Genomic DNA, 15,865 nt, shown 5'->3' on the forward strand with positions numbered 1-15,865 from the left:
CTGAGCTGCTGGGTTTGGGGATATCTGACCTCTGCTGTGTGCTTTGCTGCCCACAGCGGTCCCGTTTGTGGGGTGGCACTGCAGGAGCCGGACCTCTGCCCTGCACCCACAGTCATGGGGGGGGGCTGGCTTCTCTACCAGGGCTCCCCGGGCACCCACGCCCTGGTGCAGGGTGGATGCAGAAGCTCTCCCCGGGTCTCAGATGGGTTTTCCCACCCCAGCAGAGGGCTAGGACCTGGTGGGCACAGCAGGGTGCTTCTTGGGCAAGCGTCCGGCCGGGCAGGAGCCAGCGGAGTGCGCGGTGCCCGTCGGAGCCGCCCTGGGAGCTCCAGCTCTGCGCCCGCGGGGCTCCGGCAGGTTGGCGCGGCTCCTCTGCTGGTTGCACAAGGCGGAGGCGATGCAGCTGCCACCGCCCTGCACAGAGCAATCTCGGGGTGCCCCCGCAGCGGCCCTTTTGGGAAACGGGGGATCCCAGAGCCCCGGGGTGGGAGGGGGCTTCCAGGAAGGAGCGGGGGGTCTCAGGCTGAGGCTGTGTGCGGGTGGTGGCCGAGGGAGCAGGAGCTCGTCGGCTTCTCCCCGCTGCACAAATCCCCTTGGGCTGAGGGTGCCGCAGCGCGGCGAATGCTGGATGAGTTTCAGGAGGAAAAGCCCCCCCTGGACCAACTGCCCATCCGCAGGGATGCCCCAGCTCCGCTCGTGGGCCCAAATTTGCACTTTTGCAGGGAAAAAGCAAGGAGGGAACAGGCTCGGAGCTGGAGCTGGCTCCCCGAACCTCTCCCACGAACGTTTCCAATAAAAGAGCTAATTACAGAGCGTGCTGCTAAGCTGCCTGTTGTTGTCAGGGCTGCACTTGCAGCTTGTGGTTTGGGGGGAAGTCTCTCTTTTTTTTTTTAATAGCAGGATAAGTGGCGATCCTCAGTTTGATGGCACCTCCAGACACCTCTGCTAATTAAAATATAAATTAAAAGTGGTTAAGCAATTAAGCAGTCTTTTTCAAAACAATGAGAGCTTGCCCCCTGGCTTCCTGCCCTCCAGGGAGGTGGAAGGGGAATGAGGGGAGCCTGGAACCCAGGGTGCAGAACCCGGGGGCACCCTGGTGGTACCCAGCCCACCTCCAGCCTTGGCACCAGCCCCGTGGTGGGGTCGGGACCTGCTGCTGCAGCTCGTTAGCACCACGACCCTAATGAGAGGCGGTGAAGGGGGCGCAGTGTGGGAACCCAGAGCTGCTCTGCGGACCCCTCATGTCCCTCCGGGCTCAATTCACCACGCTTGGGGTGATCTGACATGCCTTAAAACCTCCTAAAAAGTCTTCTGTCCTGACACCGGGCTTGTTTGGTAACCCTGCCAAGGACTAACGCTCCCTGGGCTCCCTCCCTCGTTGTGAAACAGTTTTGGACAAACCAAGACAAAGCTCCCCGAGCAGAAAGTTGAACCGGAGTGCATCTGGGGCTGTGATTGGGAAACCAGGTTTTTGTTGGAATTCAGTGAACCTAGCACCTGCCATGAGGCTCAGAATGAATGATTTAGCTAAAGCAAGGGTCCCCCTTGAGGGTGTAACATGTCAAGTAATTTGTACTGCTTTGTCACTGCCATCAGAGCTATAGAAAGGCCCGTGATGAGTTGACAGCTTTAGCTAAGGGAATTTGAATCGGGGATGCGTTTCCAACACCAACAATAGGTTTGTTTTATTTTCTTAGCTATCTAGGGAGTGTTTTGAGGCAGGTCACGGTGATGGCAGAGAGGAGAGGGGAAGGCATGGTTCCAAGCACACCTAAAACAATTAATAGAGTAAAACCCAACTTCTCCACTCCCCTGACACCCGGCCAACTCCCTCAGCACATAAAAAGGGGAATCGAGGCACGGTGCTGGCAGGACAGACCTTCCCGTGCTTCGCAGCCCTCCGGACGCAGCTCTCCTCTCTCGGCACCCTCGCTCTCGACCCGCCGCTATGTCTCGCCAGTCGTGTGGCCTCAACAAGGGCTTCAGCTCCAGCTCTGCTTGCCTGGGAGGAGGGAGGAACAAAGTCTCCTTCAGCTCGGTGGCCCGAGGAGGATGCCGGGGCTCTGGTGGCAATGCCGGTGGCTTCAGCAGCAGGAGCCTCTATAGCCTGGGAGGGAGCAAAAGCACCTCCCTGGGAGGATTCGGTGGAGCTGGGGCCTGCAGAGGCTTTGGGGCTGGAGGCCAAGGAGGCTTCGGCTACGGTCTCGGTGCCGGGGCAGGATTCGGTGGCGGCTTTGGCGGTGGGGCTGGGGTTGGCTTCGGTGGTGGGGCCGGGGTCGGCTTTGGTGGAGGCCTCGGTGGTGGTTTTGGAGGCTTCGGCGGAGGGTTTGATGGCGGGATTGGGGGACAAGGCTTCCCCGCCTGCCCCCCGGGCGGCATCAGGGAGGTGACCATCAACCAGAGCCTGCTGGCCCCGCTCAACCTGGAAATCGACCCCGAGATCCAGAAGGTGCGAACGCAGGAGCGGGAGGAGCTGAAGACCCTCAACAACAAGTTCGCCTCCTTCATCGACAAGGTGAGCGCGGCGCCGGGCCGGGACCGGGGGTGGTTGGGGCACATCCCCATGCCCCTTGCGATGGCCACGGGGTGGCCACACGGCCACCAGAGAGCCCAGTGGGCTGGAGAATCGACCTCTGCAAGGGGCAGGGGACGTCGGGTTTCTCTGTGAGGTGGGAGAGGGGAGGCCACCCGCCGGTGCCCGCTCAGCCCAGAGCTGCTGGGATGGGTTCTCCCATTGCCTGTGGGACCCTGGGCAGGCTGGGAGCACTCTGAGGAGGAGAGAACTCATTAAATGCAGGTGATGGGGACAAAAAATGGATAGCAAGATGCTTTTGAATATGGCCTGACCTTCTTCTGCCCCCCCGGCGCTCGGTTAGGTGCGGTTCCTGGAGCAGCAGAACAAGGTCCTGGAGACCAAGTGGAAGCTCCTGCAGGAGCAGAGCCCGAGCACAGGCGGCCGGAGCCTCGACCCCTACTTCGAAGCCTACATCAGCGGGCTGCGCCAGCAGCTGGACGGGCTCTCGAGCGAGAAGCACCAGCTGGAGCTGGAGCTGAAGAGCTTCCAGGACATGGTGGAGGAGTTCAAGACCAAGTACGTTGCTGGCAGCGCGGGCGCGGTGGCACCTCCTGGGTTTTCTGTTTGGCAAAGCTTGGGCTGAACGGGTTCACGTCCTGGATTCGCTTGTGGCCGTGTCCGAGCTGGGGTTGGTTTCTTACAGGTCTGATTATTTTTCACCAGCTGCACAAGGCTGCATGCGGAGCTGGTCAAAACTACAGACTTTTGCCATTCCTCTTTTATTTTGTTTTATTTTATTATTATTTTTTATTATTTTTTATTTTTTTTTGCAATGGCAAAAAAAAATCAAAATGAAAACTACCTTTGAACAGACAGAAAATTCAAGTAACCGCAGGAATGAACTGTGTTCCACTTGTTTCGGTGATTAAATAATGCAAAATGCTATGAGGAAGTTGCCACCAGCTGTGAGTTTTGACAGCAGGGCTCAATTTTTCAAGGTGTGTCTCGGTGCGTATTGTCTGAGCTGCGGCTGTCACCGAGGCAGGATCTTCTGCTGTTTGTCTTTCCCACTTAAGAATCTGTGACATTATGATTTAATGAACCAATTAGACCAGTTGCTAAATTGCAGCGTGATTTCCTCATGGATTTCCTCATGGACTCCTTAGTTAGATCTTCCTTCGGAAATACGATGTGGAGGGAAGGATTATTTTCCCAGTATTATTTATGGGATTAATTTCTCCAGTTGGAAAAGCAAGAACGAAGCCTGGAGAAATGTCTGTGCTGAAAGACTTGCAAAAACCTTGGGGGGAAAGGAAGACGGGGGCTTGCCAGGAGCACCCAGATCCCTCCTCTGCTGAAGCCGAGGGCCAGAAACCGTCTGCCTTTTGGAATGCTCTCCGTGCTCTGCAGCAATTGCCCTCTGAGCAAGGGGCCAGATTCGGCCCTGGCTGGAGGCTGAGGGGTCCCGGAGGTGCTGCAGGGACCATGGGGCAGGAGGTGCTGGGGTGCCCGGGGTGGCTCATGGGGAGGTCGCGCTGCTGCTGCCTTTCCCTGAGGACGACTTTTGCTGCGCGTTGTTCTGAGGCCAGCGGCCTCTGGCTGCCAGTGGCGGAGGCAGAGCCAAAGCAAGCAGAGAGATTTGATCTCCCTCGTTGTAATCAACAGGTACGAGGAGGAAATCAACAAAAGGACAACTGCAGAGAACGACTTTGTGCTTCTGAAGAAGGTAAAGTGCTGGGCTGCTTACGGCAGGAGGACAGAGCACTTGCAAAGGCGAGGGCAGATTTTAATCGAGCTTGTGCCTCGTTAAGAAAAGGGAGCTGAAGCCTGGGGAACCTTAGGGGCAGAGGATGAGGAAGCTGGGAGCTGCTGCTGCTGGCCAAACCTGCAGCACAATAACCCAATTACTGCCTTTGTCGGCGTTTTCTGAGCACTTGGCTATGTTTAAATTTAATGCAATGCCCCGTGTGCTCGGAGGCTGTCTCAGCCCACCCCTGCGGGTCGGTGTCTGCGTTAGGGCAGAGCGGGGCCCCGAGATGTGTGTACAGCCAGGGGCTGGGGCTCGGCCGCCTGGGGCAGAAAGCTTCCACCCCCCTTTCTGCCACAGGACGTGGATGCTGCCTACATGACCAAGGTGGAGCTTCAGGCGAAGCTGGACTCCCTGGCAGATGAGGTGAACTTCATGAGGAGCCTCTACGAAGCGGTAAGGGGTCCCAGGGGCACGGCGGGGCGGAGAGGGGCCGCAGCACCCAAAGGAGGTTGTGGCGGGGCTGAGCCCGGTGCTGGTGTGGGTTGCAGGAGCTGTCCCAGATGCAGAAGACCGTGTCCGACACCTCCGTGGTGCTGTCCATGGACAACAACCGCAGCCTGGACCTGGACAGCATCATCGCGGAGGTCAAGGCGCAGTACGAGGAGATCGCCAACAGGAGCCGGGTGGAGGCTGAGACCTGGTACCAGAGCAAGGTGCGGGGTCCACGCAGGGCTGGGGCTGGAGGAGCTGGTGGGACTGGGGAGAATGGGGCCGTGCTGGGGGGGTGCGGGATCAGCCTGGGTAGGGGCTGCTGTGGGGTGGTGAGGAGAGCCCAGCCGTGCTGCGCCTCACGTGCTCCTCTGGCTTCTGTACCAGTACGAGGAGCTGCAGGTCACAGCAGGAAAGCATGGAGACAGCCTGAAAGACACAAAGGCTGAGATCTCCGAGCTCAACCGCACGATCCAGAGGATACGGGCAGAGATCGAGAGCGTGAAGAAGCAGGTAAGGCTTGCATTTTGGGGAAACGGGTAACTGGTAACTAGCAACTGGTAACTGGGTAACTGGTAACGGATCCTGGTAAGTCCCTTCGGAGCTCCCCTACACCCCACGCTCTGCTCAGAGGCTGCTGTGTTTGGAGCAGCTGAGCCCAGGAGGTGCAGGCACGGAGTGTGGCGTGCCCGGGGACCGCGGGTGCTGTGTGCCTCCTGCCCCACTCCTCGTGTCCTTGGCTCTGCCCCGCAGTGCGAAACCGTGCAGAGCTCCATCGCGGACGCTGAGCAGCGCGGGGAGCTGGCCATCAAGGACGCCAAAGCCAAACTGACCGAGCTGGAGACGGCCCTGAAGAAAGCCAAGGGAGACCTGGCCCAGCAGATGCGCGAGTACCAGGAGCTGATGAACGTCAAGCTGGCCCTGGACATCGAGATCGCGACCTACAGGAAGCTGCTGGAGGGCGAGGAGTGCAGGTGGGCACAGGTCCAACAGAGCTCGATGGCATCCTGCCGGGCCCATGGGGAGGACGCAGCACTCTGCTTCCCCTCTGCTAAAATACGAGCGGTGCTGCAGCGCACCACGCTCCTACGGACCCCGAGGAACCAAGCCGCGTGGCGCTGATTTCCATCCCTTTTCCTTGCAGGATGTCTGGAGAGTGCCAGAGCTCCGTGAGCATCTGTAAGTACCGCTCCCTGCTCCGATGGAGCACGGGGGGCCGTGGGGGGTGCTCCAGCACTTTCGGCCCCACCGGAGGTAACCCCGCGCCTCCCGCTTGTCTCTGCAGCCGTGGTGGGCGGCAGCAGCTCCGTAGGAGGCGGATACGGTGGCAGCAGCGGAGTCTACCTCGGAGGAGGAGGAGGAGGAGGAGGAATGGGGTTCGGCGCTGGAAGTGGGAGAGGCAGCTGTAACACAGGCGGCGCTGGCTTCTGCTACAGCTTAGGAGGGGGCGGATTTGGCGCCGGGGGAGGATTTGGCTCTGGAGGAGCAGGGTTCTGCTCCGGAGGGGCAGGGTCCAACTCTGTCGTGGTGGGGTCTGGCAGCATCCTGAAGAAAAACAGCAGCTCCATGTCTGGGTGCCGGCGGGTCTAGGAGAGCAAGCTATCCCCCCTCCCCAGCACCCAAAGGAGAAAGGCAGCAAACCCCACCACGACCACCGCCACCCATCCGCTGCTGTGTTGGGGGCCACCCCCCCCCGTTTGGACCAGACCCCGTCCTCCTTTGGAAACTGCGTGGGGCGGTGATGCTCAGCGATGTGCACCAGCTGGGGCTGCTGACAAGCTCAGCAGAGGGCTCGAGGCGGTCTCACGTCCCCGGTCCTTGCCTTGGGATGCTGCCGGGCTGCTGACTGTGGGGCCAGGAGCTGCTGTTTGAAGGCCCCCCCCCCCCCCCCCCGAAAAGCTACAGCAGTGGTGATCCTAGACCAAGAATTTCCCAGCTGGTCCCAGCCAAAGAGACGTCCTCGCCTGCTGCAGTTTTGTTTTCCTAACCAAGGTGCTGGCATTTCACCAGTGTCCTTCAGAAGCAGCTGTAAAATGTTCGGTTTTGTTCGGGCTTTCCCTTTTTGTTGCAATCGTGGGAATGTTGGCGCTTGTTTGCTTAAGCCTTTCTCCTTTGGCATGTGCCATACCCTAATAAACACTAGAGGCAGTAAACTTGTGTGGTTTTCTGTTCTGACCGGGGAGTTTCGTGTCCTAACAGGACTCCTCTTTGTGGAGATCTGGAAGCATTGCCTGGCTTTCCCTTGCCCTTTGCAGGTGGCACTGGAAGGCCCCGCGGAGGCAGCCGGGTTGGAGCCAGCTCAGCTGGGCTTTGGCACAAGGCTGTGCCCACCTCTGCCCCATGGGTGGGGAGCACTGTGTGCTGGCCTTTCAGCCCACCCCAGGCACCTGTGGCTGCTTTCAAGGCGTCTGCCACGGGGGCCTTGGAAACACGGCAGGCGCCAGCGCTCAGCCCCCTCTAGGGCGCTACCCCTGTGCAGAAGTAAAGTATTTCTGGGGAGCTGTAAGCTTAGAGCCGAAAACTCCCAGTGTGGCTTCACCTCTTGCTCAGGAGACCTTGAGTCACGTCCCTGGTCAACCGCAGCCTTGCTCGGGGCTGCGGGTGAGTCACTTTCAGCTCAGCCCGTGCTCCGCTCCCTGCTCTCAGGTGCTGTCACAACTCTGCCAGCCGAGGCATGTAACTGCTTGGCTGGGGACATGCTTTGGGCAAAGGTAAACGCACTGGTAAGTTGTAAAGGGACCCGAGATGGTGCTGAATGAAGACAGTAATGCCCCTCGGAGTCAACCAAAGCTGGCTGTGCTGTGGGAGCACCTCCAGCCCATGCCTCCTGAGGGAGGGCTGCCCCACGCAGAAACAAAGGGCTGCTAGGTGTGCACAAAGGCTTTACTTAAAACAAACACCAAAAAGCACTTTTCTTTTGTTCCTCTGATTGCAGCAGCAATTAAGGGAGGATTCTCCTGGGCTGGACTGAGACATGACAAAGTTCCTGCCTTTTGTTGGAGCACTGAGAACTTCACCTGACCTGAAAGAATTTCTATTTAATTTCGTTGTCACTGCCCTCCGTGTTGAAAGTCCATTCCAGAACATGCTTGCACAGCAAAGATATCTAGATGCCAAGTACTTCATCGGAAGTGTGGGGACTTAACGCTCTGCTTAGCTTCTCCTCCAGAACTTCTCCTGGTCTGAGGCTGACGGCATCTCCCAAGTTCGGTGCGTGCTGGCAGCTCCCCGCTGAGCCTTTTGCCCCAGGCGTCTCCCTCATTCCTGCCCCTTCGTTGTCCTCCAGCAGGGGGGACATGGTTGGAGGCCACGGGGGCCCAGTCTGCCCATTGTATTTGGACGTACGGTGCTGCTGAGCCCCAAATCCCTGCCCGATTTCCCAAACTTGGCCGCAGACACGGTGGTGACTCAACGAGCGCGTTATCTAAACACGTGTACTTGGGACGGGAGCATTGTGCTGACTTAGCGCATCTCCCGCCGAGCGCGGCTGGGAACGTGAAACCTCCCGAGCCCGTCGTCCTGCCTACAGGAAAGAAAGAAAGCCACGCAACCATGGGTTTGGTAATCTGGAGGGGGGCGAGGGAAGAAATAAGTCGCTTGCTAAATGTGTGTGTATGCGCACAGGGGTGCCTGCACCGCGACGTCCCAAGCCTACAGCACCCGCCTGATCCCTGCGGTGCGGCAGGCAGTGCCAAGACACATTCAGCAGATAAATCAAAAGTGAAATGCACTCACTGCCCGAGTCAGTACTGCCAGGTCTCACCTGCTATTTGTCCAATTTTTTTTTGTCCCAAAATTTGGAGAGAAAGACCAGAGAGCCACACTTGGGTCTGCAGTCTGCGTGCACCATGGGGCACAGCCACCAAAGCCCCGTCACTCCCATGGTCTCACGGGGTTCTGGCTCTGTATTTTTTGGCTGGCTCCTTTCCCTGACCCCTGCCCGTGGATGAGGTGCCGCTGCTGGGGTGGGACGAGCAGTCCCTGGGGCATGGCCGCGTTTCGGTGGTGCTGCCAGTTTAACCGCACATTAAGTGCTGCCTGGGTGCCTGAGGCGCTTTTGGAAATAGGAGCCTGGGTGATATTTTAGGAGGTATTTAAACTTCTGAAGATACCAGGAGTTGCTCGTGTGGATTTTCAGGAAGCACTTAATTGCCTGTGTCCTATGGGAACTTCTGAGAGTCTCGTCAGACAGCACAGTTAGATGCCTAAATAACCATAAAGAGGTTTGGGCTTCAGCATTGCCTAGGCGGCGTTAAAGTTGTGGTGCTCTGGTTCTCCTGCTGTCAGGGATTGCTGAAAACTAATAAAGAAGATGAACTTCTCAGTAAGAATTTTTAAAAAGAGGCAGTAGGTGTTATTTGGTAGCCAAGTTTCTGCAGGACAACAGGATGAATGCACAGTGGTTCACAGTCTTATGGCAAGTTTAGTTTGTAAGCTGATTCCTTCTCAGTAATGATACCAGAACCAGAGCATTTTGATAAGCTTCTACCGTTCTAAAACCCGGTGACTGCTTTCAAATAAGTGAAAAAAGGATACCTACCCGAGGTCTTGAAGGAGGGCTCAACACAGCTTACAAGTGTGTCTGTCTGCCAAAACTATATTTGCATATAAATGCTGAAGTGAGCCAGGTAGCTGAAAAGCATGCATTTCCTCAAGTGAAAGTCCTTGTGCTCTCTGTTCTCCATTTTTATATGCCTCTACAAACAAGTTGAGCTCTTCAGCATCCTCTGCCTAGCTAATTGCATTTAAGTGTTTACGGTGTGTGTTACGTGGGCAGCAGGACTTTGCATGCCTCCTCTCTGCCTGTTCTCAGGGCTGGTTGCCTGCCAGCCCGCACAGCAGCGGCTGAGCTGCTGCTGCATTTCCTGGCTCTTCTCATGGTCAGTCCCTTCCCAAAACCCTCAGGAAATCCCCAAGGGATTTCCCATCTGTGATGGTCATGGCACTTCTCCACTGTTGCAGAGACCCTCTCGGCATGAAGACACCGGGGCTCGTGTTCAATGAGTTTGGTCCAAAAATGAAAGAATTTCCAGCACCAGCCGTTGCCACGGCATCTCTTCTCTGGTAAGGTTTCATTGATGGAAAAGATGCAAAGCCTCATCAAAATGCAATTTGCTGAGCCCTAGCTCTGGGTTGAGAAACTACTTCTCTAAGCCAAAGGCAATTTTCCATGTAAAAAGAAGGCTAAGGGCGTAACTTAGGTGTGTTTTGGGAATTGTGTAAGCCATGCTACAATTTGGCATGAGCCACAGTGCCTGCCTGCCATAGGGCTTTGGAGTGGAAGATCAAAATAGAGATAAACATAAGCAGGGAAACAACCACAATGGATGAAAGGTGAAAAAAAGACTAGTCTAACACAGGGAGACTGTTACCGTGCCACAGAAGTACAAGACTTCTTAGTCATTGAGTACTACCCTTTGGTAGACACGGTTGTATCTTTGTTAATTTTCTTCTGCATTATAGGGCGTGTTTCTGGGTAGGGTCAATGTTTGGCAAATTGAAGATGAAAATCTGTAAACCACGCCAAGCTGATGAAGACAGTAACTGTCTCCTCCTTCACGCCCATGCAAACCCAGCCCACCTCCAGGAACAGATAAAAGAGAGCATCTGCTGCCCTCCAGTCAGAGGGACTTACTTCCCTTCTCTTTGCACTCACCTCCTCGCAGCCCAACCCCATCGATCTTTCTTCTCTTTTTGACTTTGACCCCACTTGGAAGAAGCAGCCATGTCTCGGCAGTCTGTCTGCAGAAGCTTTGGAGGAGGCAGTAGAAGGGGCTACAGCTCTTGCTCTGCCATCGGTGGTGGCTTTGGAGGAGGTGGCGGCAGAAGCAGGAGCAGCTACAGCTCCTTCTCTATGTCCAGGGGATATGGAGGTGGTGGACGTTGTGGAGGGTTTGGCAGCAGGAGCCTCCACAACATGGGTGGCAGCGGAAGGATTGCCATGGGAGGATGCTACGGTGGCGGAGGCTATGGAGGCAGAATGGGCGGCTTCGGTGGAGGCTATGGAGGAGGACTAGGCGGCTATGGAGGAGGAATGGGCGGCTTCGGAGGAATGGGTGGTGGAGGAATGGGCGGTGGTGGAATGGGCGGTGGAGGAATGGGCGGCTTTGGTGGAGGCATGGGTGGTTATGGTGGAGGCATGGGTGGCGGAGGAATGGGCGGCTTTGGTGGCCCAGGCTTCGGCATGCACGGCTTCGGTGGCCCTGGCAGAGGTGGCCCCGGCATCCAGCCGGTGCAGGTCGACTCGAGTCTCCTGCAGCCGGTCCACGTTGAGATTGACCCCCAGATCCAGCAGGTCAAAAACCAGGAGAAGGAGCAGATCAAGACTCTTAACAATCAGTTTGCTTCCTTCATTGACAAGGTGAGAGGGTGGGATTGTGACTAGTAAGGGTCAGCGTTTGGAGGAGCTGTCAAGTTCTGCAGAAATTTTCTCCTTTATGAGCTAAGCATCAGTAGGCTGAGAAGCTTGGGAAGAGCCTTGCTCTTAAGTACTGCTAGGGAAAAGATGAGAATCTCTCTTCCACATGAGATCAAAGCTATATCTCCAGGGCTTACTCCAGCCTGTTGCACCAGGTTCAGCTAATAGGTTATTCCTGCAAACAGGCTAAACGCCTCCAAACATTTTCTGGTTTCATGCACAAAATTTCACTTCTGCACCTTTCCCTTTCCAAATACCCTTCAGTTTATATATTCACTAATGTTTTTTTTTTTTTTTTTTTTTTCCTCTCTCTCTCTCTTTTTTTTTTTTTTTTTTTTTTCCAAGTATCCAGGGTTTTAGTTTAGACTAGAAATCTCAACTTTCTAGGCTACCTGCCGTGGGAGAGTATTGCAGCTGGTGCTACACTTTAAAGCTCCTTTGATTTGAATATGACTTAGAACTTTCCTCCCTTTCTTGACCTCGCAATGTTGTCAACAACAGAGCTTCTAAACAAAATGCTAGCTACCTCTTGTGTCATCATGCCAAGAAGAACTGGTGCCCTTTTCACAAGGTGGACGGGGTGTCCTGTCTGCTGCTGTTGCTTCATGTCTGACGGTGGATGCTCCATGTGTTGGCTTTCAGGTGCGCTTCCTGGAGCAGCAGAACAAGGTGCTCTCCACCAAGTGGGAGCTGCTGCAGCAGCAAGGGCCCTCTGGGCCAAGGAAGAACCTGGATGTCCTCTTTGAGAACTACATCCAGAACCTGAAGAGGCAGCTGGAATCGATCCTGGCACAGAGGGGGCAGCTGGAATCAGAGCTGCAGAACATGCAGCAGTACGTTGAGGATTACAAAACCAAGTAAGTGCAGTGCTGAAGTGACACAGAAAGCAGCTCAAGCAGCTGACAGTGATGGTAATCTTTATTTCACAGGTCATCTTTCTTTACATGTGTACTTTTTATAGCAATTATGGACAAAGTTTGGTCAATTTAAATATTTATTCTGTTTGTATGTGTGTGTGTATGTGTTTGTTTTGTTTAGCATTGCCTTAGGCAGGAAAATTCAGGAAACTCAGCTTATATTTTTACTCTCCGTAGGTATGAGGAAGAGATCAACAGGCGCACAGCAGCCGAGAATGAGTTTGTGGTGCTCAAGAAGGTGAGTCACAGGCACTAGAAAATGATTGAATATCAGGCTTTGTCTGTGCTTTGAGGGGTTTCCCTCTTGGTTGGGAAAACCAACGGAGATTGTAGGATCCGAGGTACGGCTCCTGGAAGCTTCTTGCTTTTTCCTGCACGGCTGAATAGCTCTGTCACAGCTGTTGCCTTCAGCACCGACCAACTTCTGTGGTCCTGAAGGATTTCCAAGAGGAAATGAAAGCACTCTCTGTGATCTCTCCTGCAGGATGTGGACACTGCCTACATGACCAAGGTGGAGCTGGAAGCCAAGGTGGGAGCTCTGACCGACGAGATCAACTTCCTGAGGTGCATCTACGAGGAGGTAAGAGCCTGCCCGAGCTGCAGAGAGGTGCAGGGGGAGTCCAGGAACCGAGGGCAGGCGAGGTGCCCGTGGGGCTGCGGTCTGGAGAGTCGCTGGGGCTGCCGGAATGGCTGCTGTGCGCTGCCCTCCTCTCCTGGCACGCCGAGGCTGACTCCTGTGCTGGTTGCAGGAGCTGTCTCAGATGCAGACGATCAGCCGGGACCTGTCTGTGGTGGTGTCCATGGACAACAACCGCCACCTGGACCTGGACAGCATCATCGAGGAGGTCAGGCGCCAGTACGAGCAGATCGCTCAGAGCAGCAGAGCAGAAGCCGAGGCTTGGTACCAGAGCCAGGTGAGCTGGGAAGCACTTGAGGGAGCTGGGGTGGTGGTTTGAGTTTGCAGATGAATTGTGACAAAGTGAGAGATGTCTTTAAGCTAACGGTGCTGGAGGAAGTCTCAAAAGGAAGGGTGTTGCAGCTGAGGGGTCTGGCTCCCTCTTTACAAGTCCAGAATCTCACTCTGGCATTCTGTCTCAATAAACAACATCCATTATTTAGAAACTACCAGGACAAAGTAGCTTTACAGAAACCAAAGGACACTTGTTTGTCTAACTAAGATCTTTCTCCAAATTCAGAAATGTAGGAGACAATGATAATTGTATCTTAGAACCATCTTAGAACATTGAGCTGGGCATCTACCTTTTAGGGACCACTGTGATGAGTGCTCTTAGCAGCACATGAGCTAGGGAAGTTGAGAATCTTGTCTAGGCATCAGGAACGTTTCACTGAAGGGCTGCTTTGTCTCATTACCATCAGTACGAACAGCTGCAGAGCACTGCTGGAATGCACGGGGACAGCCTGCGCAACACCAAAATTGAGATCCAGGAGCTTACCAGGAACATCCAGAGGCTGAGGGCTGAAATTGAGAACGTGAAGAAGCAGGTAGGGGTTATTTGGTGTCTCACTGGATACCAGCTGCGTCACAAACCCAGTTGTGTGGGGCAAAAACATTTTCTTCAACTATTGCTGTTGCCTTCATGGTGTTGCCTTTTTTCTTCTGCTTGAGGCTTGGGGGTCGATGCAGGTGACAAAATGTGACCTGAGAATTTGCTCTTCTTCTTGCTCAGAACCAGCAGCTGCAGGCAGCTATTGCTGAGGCCGAGGAGCGTGGTGAGATGGCTCTGAAGGATGCCAGGTTGAAACTGGAGGAGCTGGAAAGTGCCCTGAGCAAAGACAAGGAGGAGCTGGCTCGCCTGTTGAAGGAGTACCAGGAGCTGCTGAACATCAAGATTGCCCTGGATGTGGAGATTGCCATGTACAGGAAGCTGCTGGAGGGAGAGGAGAACAGGTAAAACATTCCACCTCTGATTCCAGGGCGATGTTGCAACCTGGGCTGGACCACATGAGATTTGACATCACAGTGTAAGCTCAAAGCAGCTTTTCGGATTACAATGGGTAGATACATCTATTTGTACATTACATTTAAGGTTCTTAGGATTGTCAATTGACAATCCTGGTGATATAAACAATATTTTGTTCTAACACATACAGATTTCATAATGAACCTGAAGTTTGGAAGAACCTCATTGCAAAGAGGAATTATCACTATCTTCCCTCCCTAAATATTTTAGTGTTACTGGGGTTCCCTTCATAGTTGAAATGGAAAAAATCAGAAAACAAAACAAAACAAAACAAAACAAAAAACAAACCACGTACGCCTGTGGTTACATAATGTAAATTAACTTCTCAGAATATAAGATATCTCTTTTGTTAGGCTACTAAAATATACTATTTCATTTTTCAGGCTTTGCAACGACAGCATGTCCAACGTGAATGTCTGTAAGTATCCTCAGTTGTTTCCTTGTGGAGTCGCAGTGGGCTGTGTATTTTGGAGAAGCAATGTGCCACGGCCCCATGCATAACCTGTGCTTCTCTTCCAGCTGTGGTAGGCAGGACCACCATGTCCGGAGGCCGAGGAGGCATGGGAGGAGGCTTCGGAGGCAGCGGCATGGGAGGAGGCTTCGGCGGCAGCGGCATGGGAGGAGGCTTTGGCGGCAGCGGCATGGGAGGAGGCTTCGGCGGCAGCGGCATGGGAGGAGGAATGGGAGGAGGAGTATGTGGAGTAGGAGGAGGCTTTGGAGGTGGAAGCTCTGGAGGCAGCTGTGGCATGGGAGGAGGAATGTACAGCGGAGGCTTCTCTTCTGGAAGTGGAAGGATGTGCGCGTCTGGAGGTGGCAACTTCAGCTCCGGTGGGGGATCCTCCTCCGTCCGCAGATGTGTCACAACCACCTCCGTCAAGTCTTCAGGAGTAAGGTTCTGAGCCCTGAAGGCAGATCGAGAAACAAAAGAAGCTTCTCCTCCCCTCTCCTGGCAGCAGCCCAGCCTCCTTAAATCCGACTCCAGTATCCCGCAAGGAAACGAACTGTGTCCCTCTCGGTCCACCACCTACCCGCTGGGCCTCCGGGCTCCTTCGCAGGAGGGGAGCCTCGTGGCCGTGCCACACTGCTCACTAGCCCCATGCCCAGCGATGAATAACTGAGCAAAGAAAAGTGTCTCGTGTGGATACCCAGTGCGGAGAGCTGATTTAAAGGAGGGAAATGCTCTGCCTTTCTTGCTGCCTTGTACATTTCTAGCTGCCTTGTGGCAAACGTGTATAAAAACACTCTCTGTGCCTATTCCGTCAGGTTGCTTCCTAGATGGCCGTATCCCTGGGGTGCTTCTGCATGCAGTACATCCTGCTTCCATTCACTTGTGCTGCGGGGCATGGCAGGCAGGGGCAAGTGGACTCCTCCCTTGGCAGAGCCGGGGAGCGAGCAGCCTCTCTGCAGGCGACCAGAGGGACAAATTGTCCCGGGGCGAAGCACCTGGGCAGCTTTAGGTGCCCGGTGTCTCCTGCTAGACGCAGGAGCACTCTCGAGCCGTGGCTTCGGGCTCCACTTGCCCTTGCTCCATGGTACCTGCTGACACCTCCTGCCCGCGTGGACTCTTTGCAAAGAAAACCAAACTTGCTTTTCTGCGCTAGGCCCGCTGTGACATGGAACCAGATGTACTGTGCCCCCTCCTTTCCTTTCTGTGTGTGATATGTCCTTGGGATGTTGCCATTCTCAATAAATTGCAGAGAACATTCACGGTGTCTGCTCGTCACTGCTTAGAAGTCTCTCCTCCATAGGATTGCCTCTGGGGAAGCAATGTGGTGGGAACCTGGGTTGTGCTCA

General features: G+C 54.7%; 2 protein-coding genes across 2 annotated transcripts; both read left to right on the top strand.

Moving 5' to 3' along the window:
• The first annotated feature begins 1,398 nt into the window (after positions 1-1,398).
• LOC101799764 (keratin, type II cytoskeletal 4) lies at positions 1,399-6,907 on the top strand. Its single transcript, XM_013109419.5, has 9 exons — positions 1,399-2,515; positions 2,877-3,091; positions 4,181-4,241; positions 4,623-4,718; positions 4,814-4,978; positions 5,142-5,267; positions 5,508-5,728; positions 5,899-5,933; positions 6,040-6,907. The coding sequence occupies exons 1-9, from the start codon at positions 1,949-1,951 to the stop codon at positions 6,342-6,344; spliced, it is 1,791 nt and encodes a 596-aa protein (XP_012964873.3). The 5' UTR covers positions 1,399-1,948; the 3' UTR covers positions 6,345-6,907.
• Positions 6,908-10,367: 3,460 nt separating this feature from the next.
• Positions 10,368-15,778, top strand: LOC119712960 (keratin, type II cytoskeletal cochleal-like). Its single transcript, XM_027445451.3, has 9 exons — positions 10,368-11,115; positions 11,815-12,029; positions 12,267-12,327; positions 12,574-12,669; positions 12,839-13,003; positions 13,467-13,592; positions 13,778-13,998; positions 14,455-14,489; positions 14,591-15,778. The coding sequence occupies exons 1-9, from the start codon at positions 10,480-10,482 to the stop codon at positions 14,968-14,970; spliced, it is 1,935 nt and encodes a 644-aa protein (XP_027301252.2). The 5' UTR covers positions 10,368-10,479; the 3' UTR covers positions 14,971-15,778.
• The last annotated feature ends 87 nt before the right edge of the window (positions 15,779-15,865 follow it).

Source organism: Anas platyrhynchos, chromosome 34, assembly GCF_047663525.1.
Source record: "Anas platyrhynchos isolate ZD024472 breed Pekin duck chromosome 34, IASCAAS_PekinDuck_T2T, whole genome shotgun sequence".
In the NCBI taxonomy this organism is placed as follows: domain Eukaryota; kingdom Metazoa; phylum Chordata; class Aves; order Anseriformes; family Anatidae; genus Anas; species Anas platyrhynchos.

Coding starts and splice junctions, on each gene's coding strand:
- LOC119712960 (XM_027445451.3), top strand. CDS start 10,480: ATGTCTCGGCAGTCTGTCTGCAGAAGCTTTGGAGGAGGCAGTAGAAGG. Junction 13,004..13,466: donor AGGCTTGGTACCAGAGCCAG/GTGAGCTGGGAA, acceptor CATTACCATCAG/TACGAACAGCTGCAGAGCAC. Junction 13,999..14,454: donor CTGGAGGGAGAGGAGAACAG/GTAAAACATTCC, acceptor TTCATTTTTCAG/GCTTTGCAACGACAGCATGT.
- LOC101799764 (XM_013109419.5), top strand. CDS start 1,949: ATGTCTCGCCAGTCGTGTGGCCTCAACAAGGGCTTCAGCTCCAGCTCT. Junction 4,719..4,813: donor TGAGGAGCCTCTACGAAGCG/GTAAGGGGTCCC, acceptor TGTGGGTTGCAG/GAGCTGTCCCAGATGCAGAA. Junction 5,268..5,507: donor TCGAGAGCGTGAAGAAGCAG/GTAAGGCTTGCA, acceptor TCTGCCCCGCAG/TGCGAAACCGTGCAGAGCTC.